This window comes from Hyperoodon ampullatus, assembly GCF_949752795.1.
Source record: "Hyperoodon ampullatus genome assembly, chromosome: 16".
Taxonomy (NCBI): Eukaryota; Metazoa; Chordata; class Mammalia; order Artiodactyla; family Ziphiidae; genus Hyperoodon; species Hyperoodon ampullatus.
The window spans coordinates 70,007,204-70,030,602 of NC_136929.1; the positions used below are offsets into that span (position 1 = coordinate 70,007,204).

Here is a 23,399-nt window from a genome sequence, read left to right on the forward strand (position 1 = left end):
TCTGAATAAGAGAGTGAAAGGGACAGGTTGTATTTAGGGGAAACTCATCAGGCAGGATCAGAAGAGGAAGACTTGGTGACAATCCCCTCACTCTCCCTTTTATTCATCTTGGGGACAACCCACCTCGCCATGGGAACGTCTGCTTGCACAGGAACCTCACAGCGCAAAGACCCACCCTGCCCTTATCTGCATGAAAGGCAAACTAAGAATTCTGCAGAGGGCTTTGGCAGGATAATGGCCAAAGACAATGCAAAAACTCACATGCTACAGACACTTGGAAATGTTGAATGGAGTATAAGATTTTTCTTTTTTTAAGGCAGAAGTGAGTTCACAAGAAAGGAAAAGGGAAATGAAAGGCAGAAAGATATGAGGTGATGTAATGGCTACACAGGGAGAGGACTACTGGTCTTGTTATGCTGGAGGCTTTTTTTTGTTGTCCACTTGGGCACATGAAACAAAGCTGTGAGCCTTGAGAGGTGGGACACTGGAAATAAGACACCTATAAAAACCCTGGTCCTAAACAATGAAACAGTGGACTAGGGACAAATCTATGCACTGGCACAGGAAGATGAAAACATATTCCAATGACCCCTGCCTGGGTTCTAGGCAAAAACAACAACAACAAAATCCTCCCCAAGAATTTGAAACCACAGTCTCAAGTCTTGTACAAGAGTTTGGAGCTTACATTTATATCACCTTCTAGGTGCAGAAACTTGCAAACCAAGAAATTAATGTAATATTTGGCCCAGATGGTGAAGACTCTGGGGCTAACCTAAAAGAGGACACACACAAAAATGTATGTTTAAGGTGATCAAAGACAGAAAAAAGAAATGCTAAACATAAGGAAAAAAAAACTAAAAAAATAAAACCCACTTAAATAGATTTTAAAACAGTATTTCTAGAAATAAAAAATTCTATCACCAAAATTATAATTCTCACTGGGCACATTAAACAACAGATTAGACATAGCCCAAGATAAGATTAATAAATTGAAGATAGACCTGAGAAAATTACTCAGAATGCAGTAGCCAGAGACAGAGAGGTAGAAATAATTAAAGAAGGGTAAAAAGATATGTAATATCACGAGAAGGTCCAATGTACATCTAATATGAATGCCAGAAAAAGAGAAGAGGATAAGTGGAGAAATGGCAATATTCAAATAATTAATGGCTAAGGATTTTCCAGAACTGATGAAAGATATGAACACTCAATTCAAGAAACATGAGTCTCAAACAAGAAAATAAAAATAAATCCAGGGGCTTCCCTGGTGGCGCAGTGGTTAAGAATCCACCTGCCAACGCAGGGCACACGGGTTCGAGCCCTGGTCCAGGAAGATCTCACATGCCGCAGAGCAACTAAGCCCGCGTGCCACAACGACTGAGCCCATGCACCTAGAGCCTGCGCTCTGCAACAAGAGAGGCCACTGCAATGAGAAGACCGCTCATTGCAACGAAGGGTAGCCCCCGCTCACCTCAACTAGAGAAAAGCCTGTGTGCAGCCAAAAATAAAATTAAGAAAATAAAATATAAAAAATAAATAAATCCACATCTAAACACACAATGTAGTGAAACTGCAGAACACTATACACAAAGCAAAAAACCATAAAAGCAAACAGAGAAAAAAGTAAATAATCCACAAACAAATAGCAAATCAACCACAGACTCTTCAACAGCAGTGTTTGAGGCAACATGATGAAATATATTGTCAAAAGTCTAGAAGGAGAATAAATGTCAAACTAGAATTCTATTCCTAGCTGAACTATCACTGATAACTGAGGGGAAAATATGGGTATCCAAGATAAACAAGACTGAGTGATTTACCACCCACTGACTGTTCCTTAAAGAACTACAAAAAGATATACTTTGGGAAAAAGAAAATTTAAACCAGAAGAATGGAGTAGGAGGCAAGAGGGAAAGCATCTGTTACATTGTTTTCTGTACTTTTTCTGTTTTGAAATAAAAATATAAAAAAGATACAGATGACCCAATTTACCTTGTTTAAAACACTTCGCTTGGGAAAGGTGAAATAATGGTACCAGCCAAGAGCAAATGCTATCAAATGACCCCATGAAGCAACAAAAGTAGAATAAAATTATCGACTTATCCATAAATATTAATGAATATGATCTGAGCATCTTCTGGATACAAAGAACAATACTGCTGAACCAGTGAAAGATGTTTTACAAGAAAAATATCTAATATTTTATTTTGGTAGAACATTTTTGGTTCCTGTCCTTTCTTCCCCATTTAAGTTACCTATTTGGATACTGGTAATTCGTAAATACAACTTTAATTTAATATTGTATATAATCAATCCCACGCAGTCTAACTGATGTGGAATTCTGAAGGACTCAGTTTTTTAAATAAAACTAAAAAATACAGATTCTTGAGTAGCCCCATAGATAATAAATCTATACTACAAAATTAAAAAAAAATTACCTTTGCTATTCCATAGAAGTTTTAATTATATTAGAGATAACAGAATGCAACTTTGTGATATGATACAAGCCCATATAAATCTAGGTTTTTAAAAGATTCAACGTCTTTCTAAATAAAGCCAACCTCAGCAAAAGAAATAGTAGGGCACATTTATTTGGAGTTCCCTTTAAATGTACTACACATGCATCAAAAATAACACCTCTTCTTGCTATGGCTACAGAACAAAATGCCAAATGCACATTTACATTAGAATCAGGTAACAAGCCACAGAATCTACTCACATTTATTGTCCCATAAGTAAGCAAATACAAGGGCAAAAATTACTAAGCACTTTTCAGTAGACAAGAAATGGAAATGGCACAGAAGCTTACATCTCTGCCAAAAAATACAAGGGGAGTAAATAGTCTCTTTTTATAAAAAGCAGCGATACTGAAAATTGATTGAATACATTTCTTCAGCTAAAAACACAATGTTCATCTACTTGGCCATCAGCATCTAATAAACTCTCTCACCCTGGACACACAATGAAAATTTGCTGATGAAGAGGACTTGCACTTTTTCTTTTCCATTTTTCTTGTTTGGGGACCTTTAAGTTGTCTCTAGAAAGGAACAAAAATGGCTACCTCTAATTAAAAGAATGCTGTGGTACATGTTACTTTTTCAGACATAATGTTTACTCCAGGAAGAAAAATGTCATGCAAACACATGCCAAACTGAGTAAACTAAAGATGAAAAAGTTAAACCCAAACGATTTTACTTCATAAATTCTTAAGTAACAGTATCTAAACGATTATTTTGGAAATAGGGATGGCTCAGGATCTAGTCTTCTAAGCACCTCTTTCAACTACTGTACAACTTCCCAGTTTCTTGGGAAAGTCCACCATAATACACAATTTCAGAGAGCCCTGGCCTATTACTTTGGCAATGTTCCACTGTCAAGGAGTGAAACGATTCTTTTTTGTGCCTTCCCACTCTCTCCTCCTTAACTCCCCCATGATCTCTGGAACCCAGGTGGCTTCCGACCCGCACTGGCAGGGGGAGGGGGCCTGGGCTGCCTCAGCACCCCTCAAGGAGCTCAGTGGGTTCCATGGATCAGCACTGTTTGGAGCAATGGGAATTTGGGCACCTGAGTTTTGGACTCAAGTTATGGGGAGCCCTATATTGGCTTGTTTAAAAAAGTGAAAGAAGGTATCTTTCCATGAAAATGACTGGCAGTAGAGTGTAGAATGGTTCAGAGGTGGGCTCTGAAGAGAACGAGCTTGAATTCAAATCAATGCTGTGTGACCTTGGGCCATTACTTTCCCCTCTCTGTGCCAGCTTTTCCCAGCTATAAACAGGGATATAAATACTACCTACCTAAGGTCACTGTGAAGATTAAAGGAGATAATAAGTTAAGCACAGTGCTTGGCACACAGTAAGTGCTCCAGAAATATTAGCTATTATTAGTAGCAAGAGTACTAAAAACACGGGTGAATGGGGAAAAGGTACAGTACTAAGATTTCATTTATTATAAATGATTTAAACAGTAAAACCAATAAAACATTTTCCTTAATAGGAAGTTAGTATTCACTGATCTAATAAAAATGTTAAAATGCAAAGTTTGTAACTTTCGGGCAACCATACACTTAAATATTCTTGAATTTTGATTCCCAAACCTTAAATTGTGATTCTTATAAAGGTTATTTTTAACAGATGATGACAAATATCATCCGTTATGTATTTTTTTGAGACTTGGGCAGTGGGCTCAATATTACATTCAATTATTTTAAGCTATGATGCCTTAAAGCAGCAGTCCCCAACATTTTTGGCACCAGGGACTGGTTTCGTAGAAGACAGTTTTTCCACAGAAAAGTGGGGGCAGGGGATGGTTCAGGCGGTAATGCGAGCAATGGGGAGCGGCGGATGAAGCTTCACTGGCTCACCCGCTGCTCACCCCCTGCTGTGCGGCCTGGTTCCTAACAAGACAGCTCAGCAGCCCGGGGGTTGGGGACCCCTGCCTTAAAGCCAACCCCAGACCTCTTCTCCTGTCCCAGTCTCCTCACAGGAGGTACAAAACCAAGCTTCATACAAAGAGCTGCGTCACTCTGAATTCCTTTCCTTTCTCTTATTGTGTGTGGCTTGCCAAGGTCAGAAAACAAGTAATCTGAATCTTCCATTTGGACTTTCTCCCTTTCTGACTGTCCTTTGGAGATTTAGCACACTGTCCTTACAGCCCTTGTTGAAGTAATGAACATAAGGCTGAAGCCACAAGCCTTATTTTGCAGCAGAATCGTTTGCAAAGAAAGATACTGACTACTGACGTTGAAGGGCATTATCTATCTAAGAGTGGACCTAAAGGTAACTGAGTCAAGAATACCCGGTCTTCCAATTTTCAGATAACAGAGTGGTATTTCTGAATGACTCACCAAAAAATTTCCTCCGATAAGATGTCACTGAGACCATATGTTCTCAAACTGGGAGCTCAGGCCAGCCCTTGAAGAATGATGATTTTTTTTTCTTTTACTTTAAAAATAGGACAAAAGATTTTGACTAAAGTATATGACACAGCAGAGGCTATGAACACAATCTTTCTATGATTAATAACGTTAAATTATGCGTAACGTTAAATTATGCTTATTTGTCCTAAATGCAGTGGTGAAGCGTGCTGCTGAACTGTATTGGCTAAGCGTTGTTTTGAAGTCCAGGATCCACAATTTTTTTCTTAAATCAGCAAACTGAACTATTATCTTTTAAAAATTACCTATGGTATCAAACATTTGGAAACTAGGGGGAAAGCCATCCATCCTTTCTGAGAGCTGTAAAATCTATATTCAGTGTCAAGATGAATTTAAGAAGACGCAAGTCTCCTGTGCGTACTCACCAGGGGTTCTGCCATAATGATTCGAATCTTGCGCTCAGCCTGAGCGGTGAAGTTGACAAATAAACTCTTGAGGACATATTCTCCGGGTTTGCTGTCTGGGTCCACACTGATGGGTAACATGGTTGGTGGCCCTTTCTCCTTCTGTGTGCCAGATACAGGTGGAACGGGAGGCTTGATATAACCGTTGCCAACTGGAGAAGCTGAAAAAAACAGAATGGATATTCTTACTGGCTGAAAATAACATCATCAATATTCAGATTGGCTATGTTAAACTGTAAATATAAGGATATGAATCACATGAAGAAGGCTATACTCAATGTCATAACCTGGCTTTACGGTGTTAGGATTTAACTATTTTGATTATATAAGTGTGTGTTATGCCATATTTATCTTGAAATACTTCTGGTTACCACATTGCTTTAGGTAAATTGTGTTGCAAAGACATAATACAGCTGATAAACCCTAAAACATTTAGGATGTTTCTAGCTTCTTTTTTATGTTCCAGGGAAATGGACTAAGAAAATGCATAGGGGAAAACAAGTGATTCCTTGTCCTGGTTTTCCTGATAACCAGAAGCATTCTGTCTTCTGTGATTCATTCTAATAATGGAAAAGACTCTGGGGTCGTCCCTTCCAGAAGTTTCCAAGAACCAATTTTCAGAAGCCCAGCTGGCTCTTGCTCCTGAAAGGGATGCCCCTCTTGAAAGATAAAAGGCTCAAGCAGTGCCATCTATGCCATCCAAGGTGTGGGTTCTTTTCCCTCTCACCATCCTTTGGTTCAAGTTGGGATGCCTCTCCTCATCCTTTATAAAATGTGCAGATTCCCTACTTGGATTAGATCTTAAACAGAGGCCATTATCAGAATCTCCAGTCAGTGGTTTCCTTTCAGGATGCAACAGACGGACCACTGCTTTAATTTGACAGTTACAGAAAAAAATGTTTTTATTCATAAATGAAAATTTCATGTCTCTCTACTTTTGACTATCCTTTGACATGTTGAATTCTAACAAGGACTAGCCCCTTCCACCTAAGTACCTGTAAGATGGTCAGTTAACAATATTCAATGAAAGAACTATGAGAGGAGGTGAGCTTAGGTGACAGGCATTAGGTATGCTGAGGACGATGATAATGAAGTAGACTTTTAGAAGGAAAACTAGATAGTTTGGGTGACTGGATACAGAGATTAAGGAGAGGAGTGAAGAAAAACAAAAGCAGATGTCCAGTTTGGACGTTGGTTTGGCTGTCAAGAGAATGGGGGTATGTCATCGATAATAAAGGAGGGAAAAGTTCTCCATGAAAGCTGAACACTCTTCTCTCAAAACTACAAATGAACTCAAGGCTTCTCTTAAACTTCTTTCTATCTCAAGCTAAATTCTGAGGAAGCCAGGCAAAAATTTTATGAATTTTATGGAATTACCAGCATGTCCTCACGTCATGTAGATTCTCTATCATCTTTCTTACGCTTTCCTAACGTCCCCTCCTCTCTACTTCATTTAACCTGCCCTACAGTCGGGGACTCCCTTACATCTGGAGGGTCTTCCCATGTCTCAACTACCACTAAACTTTAAGAATATGGCCTCTAGGGCTTCCCTGGTGGCACAGTGGTTGAGAGTCCGCCTGCCGATGCAGGGGACACGGGTTCGTGCCCCGGTCCGGGAAGATCCCAGATGCCATGGAGCAGCTGGGCCCGTGAGCCATGGCCGCTGAGCCTGCGCGTCCGGAGCCTGTGCTCTGCAATGGGAGAGGCCACAGCAGTGAGAGGCCCGCGTACCGCAAAAAAAAAAAAAAAAAAAAAAAAAAAAAAGGCCTCTCAGGTTATAAAAATAAAATAAAATCGGTTGTATATGATTCCCTTTTCTCATTTCTCCATTCTCACTAGCTCCATCCTGGTCTAGGCCTTTGGAAACCTATGGCTAGATTATTACGGCAGCCCCCCTGCTGGCTTAATTTCACTCGTTTCACATAGCAAACGAACCTTCCTTTTCAGCTTAATTCTAACACATTTCTGCTCAAAATGTTCAACGGCTCTCAATTCTCCTCATCCTGCTTCAAACACATGGCCTGGTTCTGAATGCACCCAAGTCGCGCTGATGGCCCCGGCTGGCCCAGGAGTACCCCGTTCTCACCTGCGCCTTCCTGCTGTCCCTCAGCTGCTGCTTTCCGCTCTTCTCGGCTCATCTAATCCTCCTGGCCTTTCAGAACCACTCTTACTCTCATCTCCATGAAACCTACTCCACCAGGCCCATCCTCACTGCTCAGTTTGTTTGACAAGGTTTAAACGTTTAACTCTCGCGCTTTGGCCTTGTACATCCTGCATGACCTAAGGAAGGCTCCAGAGATAGCTGACAAGTGAAATCATTGTCAATTAGTCACGCAGTTCTGCTGAGGGTTGGCTCTGTAACTGAACCATGTACTTTTCTGTGTCCCCGCACAAGACTGTAGCCTCCCAGATCTAACAGAGTTCTTCGTACAAGTAATATTTAATAAATCTCTTTAAATAAATAAATGACATCTAACTTTATTTCTGTATGTCTTGAAGTGATTCATAAGGAGGGAACGCTATGAGAAGAATCAGTGGTCACAGTTTTAAAGGAACAGGGTGAAACATTTGCAGTGAAGAGTCGTTAGTAAATGGCACTCCTTGCAGCTTACTGAAAGGTACTATTAATTCTAAAGGGCATATTCAAAATCAGGTGATGCAGATGAAGTCCATTCCTCTGCCTTACCTCCCACCCTAAGTGCAAGAACCTGGTGGAAGTAGGAAGCCTCCCAGGTCCAACCTACAGAAGGACGTGGGATCTCCACGAGATATCATTCTAATGTATCAAGGGCACTGTGCCATAGGACTGAGACTGAAACAGAAACCGAAGAAGTCTAAGTGGAGGACTTTTTATCCCCTTTAGTTTTCCACAGGACTTAATCCATTTCTAGAAGACAGCAATAATCAGGTTGATGGGATACAACTGCAAGACCAGATCCATAATCATAAGGCTCTGGGGCTTAAAAGTCCTAACTATAGTGAGAGAATTTTCCTAACAGTGACCTGTAGCAGTCCTCCTGCAAAGCTGCATTTTCAACCAGAAGAGCTGAAATGCAGATATCAGAATGTCTCCCAGACAACTCTTCCATTTAAAAGGCCAAAGTACCAATTCACTGCTATCATAAAAAAACGGTATCTGCCAATACTTCAAAGCCCAGACATCCTTGTGAGTACAAAAGTCTGTGTGCACAGCCTTAGCGAGCTGGAACTATCCAAGCCCAGCGGAGCCCTGTGTCAGGGCTGAAAGCGACTCAAGGAGAGGGTGCCCATCATTCTGGCTGCAAACAGACCAGCCGGGCAGATGGAGATGCCGTGAGAGTTAATGGGTAAGTGTCCTTGAACCGGATCCACTCCCAAGTTTTAGAAACCCCTCTTCATCCCACCAAAATTCATAACAAATTCTAGCTTTTTGTTAGGATAATTTTCATGGCACCTTTCAGTGACTCAAATTATATATTGTTACCAAATATAGTTGAGAAGCAGAAAATACATGTTCCTGGTCCTGGAAATTTAGTCACATAGTTCACACTAAACGTTAGGCCACTACCATTGGAAAAAAATCGTTATATCCCCCCTCAGCACTTGCTTGCCCTTAATCTACACATAATTAAGATCAACTGTCCAGTTTCTAAGTTCATAATAGTCTGGAAACAGAAAATTATAAGGGAAAGGTACAACATCTATGGGTAGATGCACTAACAGCAAAAGAAGAAAAAAAGGCACAACTCTGAGAAGCCACCAGAACTTAAAAATGCAGTTGCCTGAAGCCATTTAGTACAGGGCCACAGAATATGACACTGGGGGCAAGGATATCTCCATTCTGCAGGTTGTCATGATTACCGTTCACGATGATAACCCTGAGTCCCATGGAAAGGTTAGAATAAGTTCAACATCTAGTCTCGTATTTGAGAAGGTGAGGAAAAAGAACAATATAAATTTGCAAAAGGTTTCCATTTCAAAAGGAAAACACTAAAAAAGTTTTGGTATATTAAGGGGTAAACTTTGCTCTCAAAAATTAAATCTAGGGCCTCCCTGGTGGCGCAGTGGTTGAGAGTCCGCCTGCCGATGCAGGGGACACGGGTTCGTGCCCCGGTCCAGGAAGATCCCACGTGCTGCGGAGCGGCTGGGCCCGTGAGCCATGGCTGCTGAGCCTGCGCGTCCGGAGCCTGTGCTCCGCAACGGGAGAGGCCACAACAGTGAGAGGCCCGCGTACCGCAAAAAATAAAAATAAAAATAAATCTATTTCTTCATAGGTCTGATTTTTAACTAAAACTTCTTTTTCATTGAAACATATAAACCAACCACGAATTCAGTAATTGCCACACAAAGGCCCCATTTTCCAGCTCTGCAAATGTAGGCGGTTACAGTATGACCTCTGTCTCCTCTGCTTCCGCATTTGTAGATTCAACCAACCCTGGATGGAAAATATTAAAAAAAAAAAAAATTCAAGAAAGTTCCAAAAAGCAAGACTTGAATTTGCCACGGGCTGGTGACTACTTACATAGTATTTACATTGATTGTCCTTACAACTACTTACATAGCATTTACATTGTATTAGGTATTATAAGTAATCTAGAGATGAACTAAAATATACGGGAGGATGTGCATGGGTTATATGTAAATACTACACCATTTTATATAAGGGACTTGAGCATCCATGGATTTTGGAATCTGCAGGGCTCCTGGAAGCAATCCCCCATGGACACTGAGGGACGACCCTACAGTTTGAGTCTGTTCCTCTCCACTGCTTTCCCTGCTTTCTATCCAGCCGGGCAAGCAAGCCCGTCTACACTTTAGGGTCTGGTCACTACCCTCTCCTCCACTGGCTGGGTCTAGGCCCTGCCCTCCACTGGGCTCTGCCACAGTCCACCCAGCTGCTCTGGATGGTCAGCATCCTCTTAACATGGGACCTCTGGAAATATGGATCCCTGAGGATAAAAGGGTCTTGACAGGTCATCATCTCCTCTTCCCCACCTAAATACAAGTCCAAGGAACAATTTAACTTGGAGTAAACACTTTTCTCATTTAAATTTCTTGTATGTGATGGATTTTTAAGCTTCAACTCCATCTGCCTTTATCCTCTCTCCTTTTCTTCTTCATCTCATCTTATTTTCACACAACAGCTCAATGTCCCTAGAAAGTCACTGAAACCAGTGTTCCTAGGGGCGGGTGGGGAGCTGAGGCAGGGCTGAAAAGAAGAGCATCACTTTCAGATATTAATCAGGCCTCTAACTATTGAATCTTTGGAAATTTGCTTTGCTTATATTTTCCCATTTACATTTTAATCTCGGATGAAACATGTTCTAATTCTTCTTTTGCCTTAAATGGGTTTTGTTGATGCTATTTTATTACTTTCATTCTAAATTCTGTTTCAGTTGGTTCTGCTGGATGGTTTCAGCAGGTGTTTTCCCCCTTTTACTGGGTGTCTACTTCTTCTATCCAGCAGGCTCCATTCCTTAATCTGTTAGAAGTCTGTTTCAGGCTTTTGCGGCCCATTCGTTACCTCTTTATTAGATCTATTTCTGACCGCAAGTGATGATCTTTTGAAGGTGACTATTTTTTCTGCTAATTTCATCAACTAATACCTTAATGTTTAGCCTGACTGCTCTTAGCTGGCTATGGTCTTCAGTACAATTTCCCTGAGTTACCCACATCTTCACGAATTCTTAACCTCCTAGCTGCAACACCAGCACAAACAGCCCCAAAATGCATGGTGCAGCTACATTTTTATTGTGACACTAAGGAAAGGAAAGGCTGTAACGAGTTTCCTTGTGTAAGTGCCCTGGAGGCTAGAAGTGGCGATCTATGTTACAGGACAGCAACTGGTTTTCTCAGTTAGGTGTTCAGACACGTTAATACCATTCTCATTATAGCCTACCATCCATTCATTCTTTCACCCATTCACTTCAACCAATATTTAATGAATGAGGGCTGAGGCTTCAGGTTCTGTTCTAGGCACTGGGAAGACAGCAGTGAACAGATGGGTCCTGCCCTCATGGAGTTTACAGTTTACTGAGGCAGGGTCACATAATCAGCAATTTCATGTGTGTGTACACACACACACACACACACACACACAAAATGTGTTAGATCGCAATACGTTCTAAAAGACGAAGGGAAAATCAAATTGAGTGAGCAAATAGAGGAACCTGCTCTTGTCTATCTGCCCAAAGGTGCTTAGATGTTACAGTCTACAACTGTTGTGGAGAGGGGTGAAAGACACGTGCATTCTTGGTGTCCAGAACACCCAGAGCACTTGGCTCAGGCAGGGTCTGCTTTTCTGATCCAGCCCTATGGTCTGCCTGTATCTGTGTCAGTTGGATTGGAAATGACAATTTTAACCAGACTGTGAAGAGCATGAATCAAAATGCTGACCAGACACACGGCTTCTTCACCTCCTCCACAAAGTACAGGACTCAGAAAAGGGGACACCTCTGCCAGCTCTTCAGCAGCTTACAAAGACAGACAAGCAAAGAGCCAGCTTTTCAAAACACTCAATGCTTTTTCTGATGTTTCCATTACTGGAACCACACCCTGAGCATTTGAAAAAGAAAATGGTTTACTTTTTTTTTTTTTTTTTTAAGTATCCTGAGATAGTATGTAGTAACTGTTCAAAGTAGGTACTCCTCCTAGAAATGAAGGTCTATTTAAACAACTTTACTTTCTAGAGATCTAAGTAACCTTATCTTTCAAAATAGGAGTAAACTGATGAGATTTCTTTGTTCACAGTTGGATATACATTATTCTTTCTGCCAGTTCTCGGTGCCTCGTTCATTTTGGAGGTTTGGAGAGCAAACCCCTTTTGTAACCAAGAACTGGGTCCTTCTTAGGGCCATACGTCTCCCCCTCAATCCCTCCTTTCCTGTAAGACTTATTTTGTTTACTGGGATTACAGGAACATTTCATAAAACATAAACCAAGGATGACGCAGTTACTGTGAGAACATGTCACACTGTGTATAGACCAATAATAAATTGTCCACTAATGCATTTATGAGTGTGCTTAAGAAATGGCATTTTAAAGGGACTGCAAGTACTCAAAATGACCAGAAACCCTGAAGGTCATGGAAAGTAAATTAGGATGAAAAGAAAAAACCCTCCAACTATGATCACATGAATTATTTTCCTCTGAAGAGTACTGTTAAGAAGCACAGGGCTTCACTGGCGGCGCAGTGGTTAAGAATCCGCTTGCCAATGCAGGGAACATGGGTTCGAGCCCTGGGCTGGGAAGATCCCACATGCCGCGGAGCAACTAAGCCCGTGTGCCACAACTACTGAGCCTGCGCTCTAGAGCCTGCAAGCCACAACTGCTGAGCCCGTGTGCCACAACTACTGAAGCCCGTGTGCCTAGACCCTGTGCTCTGCAACAAGAGAAGCCACTGAAATGAGAAGCCCACGCACCACAACGAAGAGTAGCCCCCGACTTGCCGCAACTAGAGAAAGCCCGCATGCAGCAACGAAGACCCAATGCAGCCAAAAATAAATAAATTTTAAAAAGGAGAAGTGAAAGATATTGGGATAAGAAGAAACAATTAGCTTGAGCAACATAAAAATATTTCTTAAGGGATAGAAGATTCCTAAATAATAGTATATATTTCAAACTAGGTCAAGAAAAGACTACTAGGCAAAAATACTCAGAAATAATTTTTGCCTTGGAAGAGAAATATATTCAATGACATGTTAAGTTCTGCTTAATTAATTTCCATAAAGTTCTAATAATGTGAAGTGTTCCTCCCATTTTTGTTGATTAAATACATTCTTGCTTTCTCTTACACTATTTAGCTCTCAATTCTATAGTTCTCAAATTGTGTTCCCTTCAAGTTTCAGGGTTCACAAGATATCTCTAGGACAATTAATATCTTTAATCCTCAAAAATAATCCTAGAAGGTCAAACGATCTCCCTTTTACAAATAAGACCATGTAGGTTCAGAGAGGTTACATGATTTGCCCAAGGTCACAGAGTGGTTGACTCCGGATGTGAACACGTTTATCTGACAGCATATCTTGTGAGCTCCCTGTATCACCCTGTATTAAAACATAGCAGCTGCTTGCAATGAAAACTAAATAATATAAGTCCCTTTACCCACCCACAAGGTTTTTTCCCCTGGTATAAACTAGTTTGGGGACTTCAAGGGATAACAAGATAAAATATAAATGTTGTAATTTGGAGAATGAGGCTTCCTATGGATTAGTATAGATGGTTATTTTCTAGAAGGACTCATACAACCTCCAGACATGGGCCCCATGCCAAGCTGTATATCTTCTTCACCTTGAATGCATCTTTTAGGCATTAGAGGAGGCTGAGAAAGGATAGGAGTACAAAAAAGAATCAAGAATTGAAGACCCGGGGCTTCTCTGGTAGTCCAGTGGTTAAGACTTCGCCTTCCAACGCAGGGGGTGCGGGTTTGATCCCTGGTCGGGAAGCTAAGATCTCACGTGCCTCACGGCCAAAAAACCAAAACATAAAACAGAAGCAATATTGTAACAAATCCAATAAAGACCTTAAAAAATGGTCCACATCAAAAAAAAATCTTAAAAAAAAAAGAATTGAGGACCCATATAAATATATGAAATCTGATTAATGACACACCTTAGAAAGGTCTAGAGACTATTCTTTCCTGATGATATAACCTTTAACTGGCTGTTAATCCTAAGAAGAAGCAAGTGAACTTGAAGGCACAGTTCTCTGTGTTTACTTCAATCTGCTGCCTCTCAAAACCGTTTTTGTCTTTGGTCTCCCAAAGACTGAATACCTTGGAGAGAGTGAAAAAGTTCAGTAAAGAGAGAGTAAGCATCAAGTCACTGCCCTGTTTTCTTTCTCTCTTCCTTTACCTTCCAGTATTTTATCTTAGAGAAATGACAGTAACACTTCAGTGATTTCCTTTATAAATGTCTGTCATCTGCTAAGATGCAATTACATGGACTTTCCCCGATCTTCAAAGTAAGTACTGTCATCAGAGCCTGAAAGAATGTTTGCCAAGATCTGTGAGCAAAAGAAGATGAGGTTACATTGACATTTCAAGGTCCTTTCTCACCAAAAGGAGATAGAATAACCTGCTAGAGGAGGGATAATCCTCAATTTCAACTTCCGTCTTCTCCCGAACAGAACTGACAAGTGGCTTTCATTCATGTGGCCCTCGCTGGCCATCCTCTCCTCCTCTTTCTTGTATTTTCTCCTTTCTACTGTCTTCCTCTTATGGCTCATTTTATGCAGTAAAGTCTCATTAATTTGAAATTCCTTAATTTAAAATTGATGATACATTGGACAAGGCCTTGCATTCTTTTATGTTAGCTTTGAAAAAGATTTGCTGCCTTTTGATGTGAATCAGGGGTGCTCAGAAACTCTGCACATCAGATTCTCCTGGAAGGCTGGGCCCTACCTGATTCAGGGGCTCTGGGGTGGGGCTCAATAATTTGCATTTCTAACCAGTTCCCAGGTTATGCCAATGTTGCTGGCCTGGGGACCATATTCTGAGATCTCTAAGGAAAGCAAAGGGGACCAATTAATCCAATTGATAGAAGTGGTTTTTTTTTTTTGAAAATGCAAGTTTTTATTATCATTACTATTTTTTTTTCACTCTGTTTCTACATTGTGTTTTTTAGAAGTGTTTTTCATTCCTTTTGCCTATAGCAAAACTGATATGCTTCATGAACTCCCACTAAGTTAATGCTTTGAGGGCAAAACAGAGGAAAAGCACTGAATGGAGAGTGCAAGGTCTGAGTCCCAGCACAGCTGTGTGTGTCCCTGGGAGAGGAACCTGCAGCAACTGGTCTTTGCTCTCCTTACCTGTCCTTTTTTTTTTTTTTTGGCTGTATGTGGGCCTCTCACTGTTGTGGCCTCTCCCGTTGCGGAGCACAGGCTCCGGACGCGCAGGCTCAGCGGCCATGGCTCACGGGCCCAGCCGCTCCGAGGCATGCGGGATCTTCCCGGACCGGGGCACGAACCCGTGTCCCCTGCATCGGCAGGCGGACTCTCAACCACTGTGCCACCAGGGAAGCCCCTTACCTGTCCTTCTTAAAGAGGCCAGGCCTCGTTGTCCTTTCTAGCTCCAGTATTCTGTGACTGTATAAAAATATGCACTGACGGGCTTCCCTGGTGGCGCAGTGGTTGAGAGTCCACCTGCCGATGCAGGGGACACGGGTTCGTGCCCCGGTCCGGGAAGATCCCGCATGCCTCGGAGCGGCTGGGCCCGTGAGCCATGGCCGCTGAGCCTGCGCGTCCGGAGCCTGTGCTCCGCAACGGGAGAGGCCACAACAGTGAGAGGCCCGCGTACCGCAAAAAAACCCCAAAAAACAAAACAAAACAAAAAAATGCACTGATGCCGCATAAAACGTCACTTATTCAAACACTTAGTAATCAACACTTGCCTTCCCTGGAATTAACATAAATCAGTGAGATTCCATTGTCTGTCTTCTCTCTAGAGGAAACCTTGACAAACACTCCTGACCCTTCCAGTTCTACCTCCATTTCTGCTCTGGTTCCCACCCACCTTCCTGAGGCTGGCAACTTCCCTACACTCCAGGTAGACACAAGAGGAAACCTGGCTTCATGCCTAGCTGTAAATTCAGGACTCATGTCAACATTTTTTCAAAAACATTAGGTGCTGAGTCTTCCTTTCACAAAACCCTGCAGTAGACCTAGAAGGACAGAGGCATCAACTCTGTTCCGGGCCACCGATTCGCCAGACTTTGTGGAATAGATGGCATCTGACCCAAGGCTTAAAGGACAGGTAGGACTCGGACAGGTAGAGATGAGAAAGGCGCCACCCAGGCGAGGGCTCAGCATGGCAGGTGCCTGGAGGCATCTGCTGAGGGCCTGTCCTTGTCCTCTCCTCCCTCACCCTCCCACCACGCATCCCCATCACAGCACACATGCACAGACTCTGTCTTCACCGAGGAACTGAGAAATCCTCAAGAACAGGACCACATCTTGTCTTTATCTCAAGCACTGAGCACAATGACTAGCATAATTGTACAATTGTGCTTACTTAATGGAACTACACCCATCTGATTCCACAGTACACAGTCTTTGTGTGAATGAAATCACTGAACAAGTATATATATGAAAAACTTAGGGCTTCCCTGGTGGTGCAGTGGTTGAGGGTCCGCCTGCCGATGCAGGGGACATGGGTTCATGCCCTGGTCCAGGAAGATCCCACATGCCGCGGAGGGGCTGGGCCTGTGAGCCATGGCCGCTGAGCCTGCGTGTCCGGAGCCTGTGCTCCGCGACGGGAGAGGCCACAACAGTGAGAGGCCCACGTACCGCAAAAAAAAAAACACAAAAAAACCGAACTTAAACTCCTAAGTCCTGTAAAAATGTAGGTTTTGGGCTTCCCTGGTGGCGCAGTGGTTGAGAGTCCGCCTGCCGATGCAGGGGATGCAGGTTCATGCCCCGGTCCGGGAAGATCCCACATGCCGCAGAGGGGCTGGGCCCGTGAGCCATGGCCACTGAGCCTGCGCATCCGGAGCCTGTGCTCCCCAACAGGAGAGGCCACAACAGTGAGAGGCCCGCGTACCGCAAAAAAAAAAGTAGGTTTTTGTCTTTCTCCAAGTCTCCAGTTGGTTTGCAGTGGGAGCTGTTCCGCATGTACATGTATTGTTGATGAGATCACTGAGGGAGGTGAGTTCCTCGACCTCCTACTCTACCATCTTGACCTCCTCCTGTGCAAATTTTTTTTTAATTTATTTTATTTATTTATTTTTGGCTGCATTGGGTCTTCGTTGCTGTGTGCGGGCTTTCTCTAGTTGTGGCGAGCGGGGGCTACTCTTCCTTGGGGTGCACGGGCTTCTAGTTGCGGTGGCTTCTCTTGTTGCAGGGAACGGGCTCCAGGCACACAGGCTTCAGTAGTTATGGCTCGCGGGCTCTAGAGCGCAGGCTCAGTAGCTGTGGTGCACGGGCTTATTTGCTCCGTGGCATGTGGGATCTTCCCAGACCAGGGCTCGAACCCGTGTCCCCTGCATTGGCAGGCAGATTCTTAACCACTGTGCCACCAGGGAAGCCCCTGTGCATAATTTTTTAATGAGGAGGCAATAAGGGGAATTTTCTATCCAAATGACAACTTCCTCTTCCCTAGTCTTTCTCCTTTGCCATTATATCATGTCAATAATAAATATTCAGTGCCTTACCCACTTTTTATATCATTTAAAAGTATTCAGTACTTCACAGTTTTTTCATCATCCTAATAAAAACCTTTGACTCTTGAAAAAATGTAGTCTTTTAATTCTTATTATTAGAATTAAGGTCTTGGATGACAAGTCAACGAGTTTGGATTCTATTTGGAGCTAGCAGGTTTCTGGGAGGAATGTTGATCGGTATTGTTGTGTAGGATGGGCTAAAAAAGGGCTGTTTGAGGGACAACACAAATTAAAGGCCACTGTACCAACTCTGAAAAAAACAATGAAGGTGGGAACCTGTATGGGGCCCATCAGAGCAGAAAGGAAGGTCCTACATCTTACAGAGATGATCTGAAATCCTGTCACATCACGATTTTCCAATAAGAAAATCATGCAAGATATGTTTCCCTGGTGAGGTGTTATAATGATTAAGGCGTTGGAGAAACTTTTTTAGAATACTGACTCTAGAAGCTTTCTCAAAATTCCCCCCCTGTGGCAGGATACTGGTCAGAGTTCTTGTCCCCCCAAGCACTGAAAACTGTTGGCTAGGTATTCCTGGGAATAGCAGAGGGGTTCCCAGTCTCCTAACACTAGAACAGAGCAGCAGGGCAGAGGGGGAATTGTATCTTGCCCTACATCCATGCTCATCAAGTTTTCAAAACAGCAGAGCTAATATCCATTTACAAGAAACAATGGGGTTGTAGGAACAAGTTAAATGTCACCCTAAGGAAGCAAAAGAAATAATCCAGAATTAGGTCCATTTTATAAGAAAAGTGCACTAATGTCTACCAATCAATGGAAGAGATAAAAATAGTATGATTAAAGGAGCCTTAGGAGACAGAACAACCAAATATAATGTGCAGACCTTCTCTGAATCGTGACTTGAGCAAACCAACTGTTAGGAGACATTTAAAAAAATGACAATCAAAGCAATTTGAATATGAACTGGATATTAGGTAATATCAAAGAATCATGGTTAACTTTGTTAGGAATGATAACAGCATTGTGGGTAGGTTAGAAAATACCTATATCTTCTAGACTGTATACTGATTATATGGAGTTCAATGAAATGATGCCCATATTTGATTCAAAATACTTAAGAGAAAAAAGGTGTACATGAAGTAAACATGATTAAATCTGGATAACTGTTAAATCTGAGTGATGGAGATGTGTTGTATAGTGTACTATTCTTTCTCCTTTTGTGTTTGCTTGAAAAGTTTTCATAATAAAACATTTGTAAAAGATAAAATCATTTGTAAAAAGTTTCCATTATTGCCTTAGAGCGGGCAATAATGAAGGAATGCTATCTTAGAACCTCAATTCAAAAAATAAATTATTATATGAGAAAACTGAACACCATCCAGAATCTAGGTTTGATCACATACGTTAGAATGTTCACTAAGATTTCAAGTCCAGCTACATCCTTTCACATGAACTGTGTTGGACCGAATGGTGTGTATCTTGGAGCATTTACACTTACAACACACAGCAAGGGTGAATACAGGTGGGATGTCATTTCCCCAGGTGTCCTTTTTCATACTTATGTTATGATATTTCAGAAATATTTTTGTCTGAAAATACTATGAATGCGATCAGTTAATCAATTTGCTACAAATGAGTCCTTTATATGGATAAGGCGCTCTGCAGAGTTCAGTGGAGAATACAAAGATAAATTTAAAGTGACAATTTGAAAGATTTTTAAAATTTAGTACATTCAGTCACAAGGTGCCACGAGCCAGTGTCAGGTTGATGAGCCAATGGACGAACACATGAATTTAGGAGAACGTTCATTAATTTGTTCATTGATTCGGTCATCAACTATTTACTAAAAGCCCACTCTGCTCTAAGCAGTGTGCCAGCTGCAGTGGGGGAAGGCAGGTACGACTCCTGTCCTCATACAGCTGATGGTACGTGGGGTATGTGGGGGAGACAGGCATTACATAATAAACACGCCCAGAAAGAGAATCACAAATTGAAGTGCTATGAGGGCTGCTGAAGACAGAAACAGGGGAAAAGACTCAGAGACATAGAAAACAAACTTATGGTTACCAAAGGAGAAAGTGCGGCAGGGGAGGGATAAATTACAAACTTGGGATTAACAGATACACACTACTGTACATAAAATAGATAAACAACAAGGACCTACTGTATAGCAAAGGGAACTATATTCAATATCTTGTAATAACCTATAATGGAAAAGGCTCTGAAAAAGAACATACATATATATAACGGAATCATTTTGCTGTATACCTGAAACACTGTAAATCAACTATACTCCAATGAAAAAAAAATGCTACGAGACAGACAGGGCGGACATATCTGTGACTATGGGGTCAGGGCAGGACCATCTGGGGTGGTGACATTGACACCGAGACCTAGAAATTACTGATGATAGATACAGTCAGAGAAGCCTTCAAGGCAGAAGAGAATGAGGGCAAAGTGGGGGAAAAGGATGCCTCATGGTGGCTCACTGGCTCACTTCCTTCTGGTTTTATTAGAGGCTCTTCTGGCCAGACACTCCTTGGCACTTCCTTTTACTGACAGCCTCCATCCCCTTTACCCAGCTTTGCCCTCCTGCAGAGTGCCGTCCACCTCTTGATATTTAGTGATATATTCTGCATTTGTTTTCTGTCTGTCTCCTCTACTACACTTAAGTACAACAAGGGCAAAGAATTTGTGTAATTCCTCTCGTATCCTCACTTTCCAGCTTAATAGCCAGTACTCAGTAAATATTTTTTGTATTAAGGAGGAAGGAAGCATTAAGGTATATATGGTCATGAACTGTCTCCAGCCTAGCCCCTCTATATTCAACCCAAGACTCACATCAAGTCTACTGGGAGAGCTCTTTCTGCCACCTAACAGGACGCTGACAAATAAAGCACCAAGATGCCCAGGAGCAGAATATTATATCAAGGACGACAGCACGTCATTTCAGTAGAGAAGGTGACTAATGGTGTGTTGAGGATGCCTGGCTTATGAAATCTTTACAGCAGAGTTTGTCAAGTGCAGGTTGTGACCCATTACTCAATCATGAAACCAACCGAGTGGGTACTGACCAGCATGACTGCAATGAAATAGAATAGAAAACTGTAGAAGAAAAAACAGCAGAGCGATGACACCCCACATAGTGAGGCAAAGCACTGTTTCATGATACTTTTGTTTCCAGTCTCTGTCTGTGCCCACAGATATGTATGTGTGTGTGTGCTCTGGGTCATAATGCAAAATGTGTTTCTCACTGTGGGTCACGGCCAAGAAGGCTCTAGAGGCTGCAGGAACAGCAGTCATTTGTAGGCTGCTGTCTAGGTGTCAGACTCAGGTCCACCCAAAAGGACAGACCCAGCTTCTTGAACTATTTTATTAGAACCATATTTAAGCCAGAACCAAGGGTAAGAGAACAGAAGTTTCTGCGGCTGCATTAGTGGGCGCATGACACAGGGACCCAACCTGAAGGGACAATGAAGACAGGGCAGGCTGGATGTGTGGGGACGGCCACCAGAAAGCAGGGCCAGGCACTGCCCTTTTTTGACACTAAAGGTCACGAACCAAAGTTTTAGCTGTTCCCTTCAGGATACCCTTGGAGACTACATGATGCAGGGCGGGAGGTGAGGGGACGTGAAAAGGAGTCCGATCCTACATATGTCTTTGTTAATATAATATATATCACAAGACAATATACATACAGGGGGTGGGATGAGTTGGGAGATTGGGATTGACATACATACACTAATATGTATAAAATAGATAACTAATGAGAACATGCTGTATAGCACAGGGAACTCTACATCACTTTGCTGTACAGTAGGAACTAACACAGCATTGTAAAACAACTATACCCCAATTAAATACATAAATAAATAAAGCATGTTACTGTGCAAAAAAAATACATACACATCAGTATAATACACATTACAATATGCATTCTACTATAAAATATATACACATATATATGTATGCAATAATCTACATATACATATGTATAATATAGATGTTATGCATATACATTATTAATACATATGATAACACAAGATATGCTTGCAACATCTGGAGTGAGAGAAGGACTTCCAGTGCAGGGTATACAATAGAAACTCTATAATTTGTCCATGAACTAACTGAAATCCTTTATAGTCTGGTTAGTTTTTGATTTTGTCAAGATCAAAATATTTATTCAATTCCTGGTTCATATGTGCTTATTTAGATGTCAACTCATTTAATAAAAAATATTTTAGGTTTTCTTAAATTCTTAAGTAGTTATGGAACTGTACAATGACTGTAAAATTCACTTGATACATGCCTACCACAAGTCTATCATCTAAGGCAATGATAAATCTACCAATTCACAGAAAACATATTAGTTGTTACTGATCTCTTAGCAGTTAAGTTTATATACTGTGAGCAAGAAAGACAATGAGTTAAAGAGAAGTTGAGATGGCTAGCAGAGCATGGGAGTGGTCTGGCCAGTGGTAACACAGCAAGGGTCGGTAACATTTCCAAGAGACACCAAACAACAAAAGTATTAAGCATTTCACATAAGTCCTATTACAATGCAGCATTTTTTCCAAATGCATCCATATGTTTTGTCTTTTAACTTGTATGCTTGTTATACATGAAAAAAAATCTCTTGAGAGAAAAAAAGTTTCCTAACATACACTCCACTTTTATAAACCATAAGGGGTAAATTAATGACTAATAGAGATTTTATTCCTAGAAACAGAATGGTATTATATGTAAATATCTAATAGTCTCATTAGAGGTAGTGCAGAATAATTAACAAGTAATTAAATCTCCCAAATCATTAATAAACAAAATGTTTCTTCTCTATTAGAGCAGTATGTTGCGCCTTTACCATTTACAAATTAACTTTTCCTCCACCTTCATTAAATAGAAAGTTAAATGGTGGATATCCAAGATGCATGTAATTAACTCTGTGTCATGGACGTTTCCTCTCATTAAATTTTTGGAACTCCTGTACAATATTGCTTACAAGGTTATGCTAGAGCTAATGTAACCAGGCTATTACTTGGATACAGAAAAAGCAGCGGCATGTAATTTGGACCCAGTTAATGTTGGTTAACATATGGTATCCTGTTTTTTAGTTCATAAAAAACATTTTTTAAATGTTGGAGAAGGCTAGGCCAAAAGCAAAGGAAAAACTGCTTTAGGCCCATTTCAATGTTTGAAAGAAAACAAATAAGGATATTTACAACAGTATTTAGAAGAAATCAAGCATAAACCCTACCTCTGCTGTCATATTAAATGTATTGACTATTTTCCAAATACATGTTAGCAGTTGTTACAGATTAGCAATTTTATAGAACAGATAGTCATATCGAATCTTTTAGTGAAACTTCAGTGCACAGAAAAATTCCATGACATCATGGCTTTGTTGTTCCACAGACTCATGTATAAAACTGACCAAATCTTACCTCAGAAACACTGCAATCCCAAACAGAAACCCTAAAGGGTATTATTCTTGTCTCTGAACAGTGACATTATAAGTAATTCCCTGCATGGAGATGCAGGTGCCCCTCCCACCCCCATCCATGGTAACCTGTAGGAAAATCCTCCCTACACCCGGCGCTTAATAACCAGTTACCCACTCTGCACAATTAACAGCCTTTCATACCTACCAAGCCCTTTTATGAAGCTGATCACACAGGATCGTCTCCAACAAGCTGTCGTAATCTCCATGAGCCTGAAAAGGAACCCGAACTCACAGTCTGGAACTGTTACACAGACTATGTTCCAAAGCAGAAAAACAGAATGACCAAGTCCATGACCCTGCTGCTCTCTGCCACCATAAGTGTCTCGGCCACAAGGTAGGGCTCTTTTATTTCTGGCCCAAGGTGTATTTTTAGTCAGGTACTAAGGACCTACAGTAGAAGACAAACTAAAACAGGCCTTCCGTCCAGGGCACACTGTTCATACCAATGCGACAATTTTTAGCTGCAC

At 41.5% G+C, this 23,399-nt stretch overlaps 1 protein-coding gene across 2 annotated transcripts in view; it reads right to left on the reverse strand.

The window, feature by feature from the left end:
- FRY (FRY microtubule binding protein) overlaps window positions 1-23,399 on the reverse strand; it is a gene marked incomplete at both ends in the record, with an annotated part of 256,062 nt that overhangs the window by 205,185 nt on the left and 27,478 nt on the right. For both annotated transcript variants that reach the window (XM_079722071.1, XM_079722072.1), the window contains one exon: window positions 5,299-5,498. In XM_079722071.1, coding sequence (XP_079578197.1) covers window positions 5,299-5,498 — 200 coding nt within the window. The remainder of the gene's footprint in view (window positions 1-5,298; window positions 5,499-23,399) is intronic.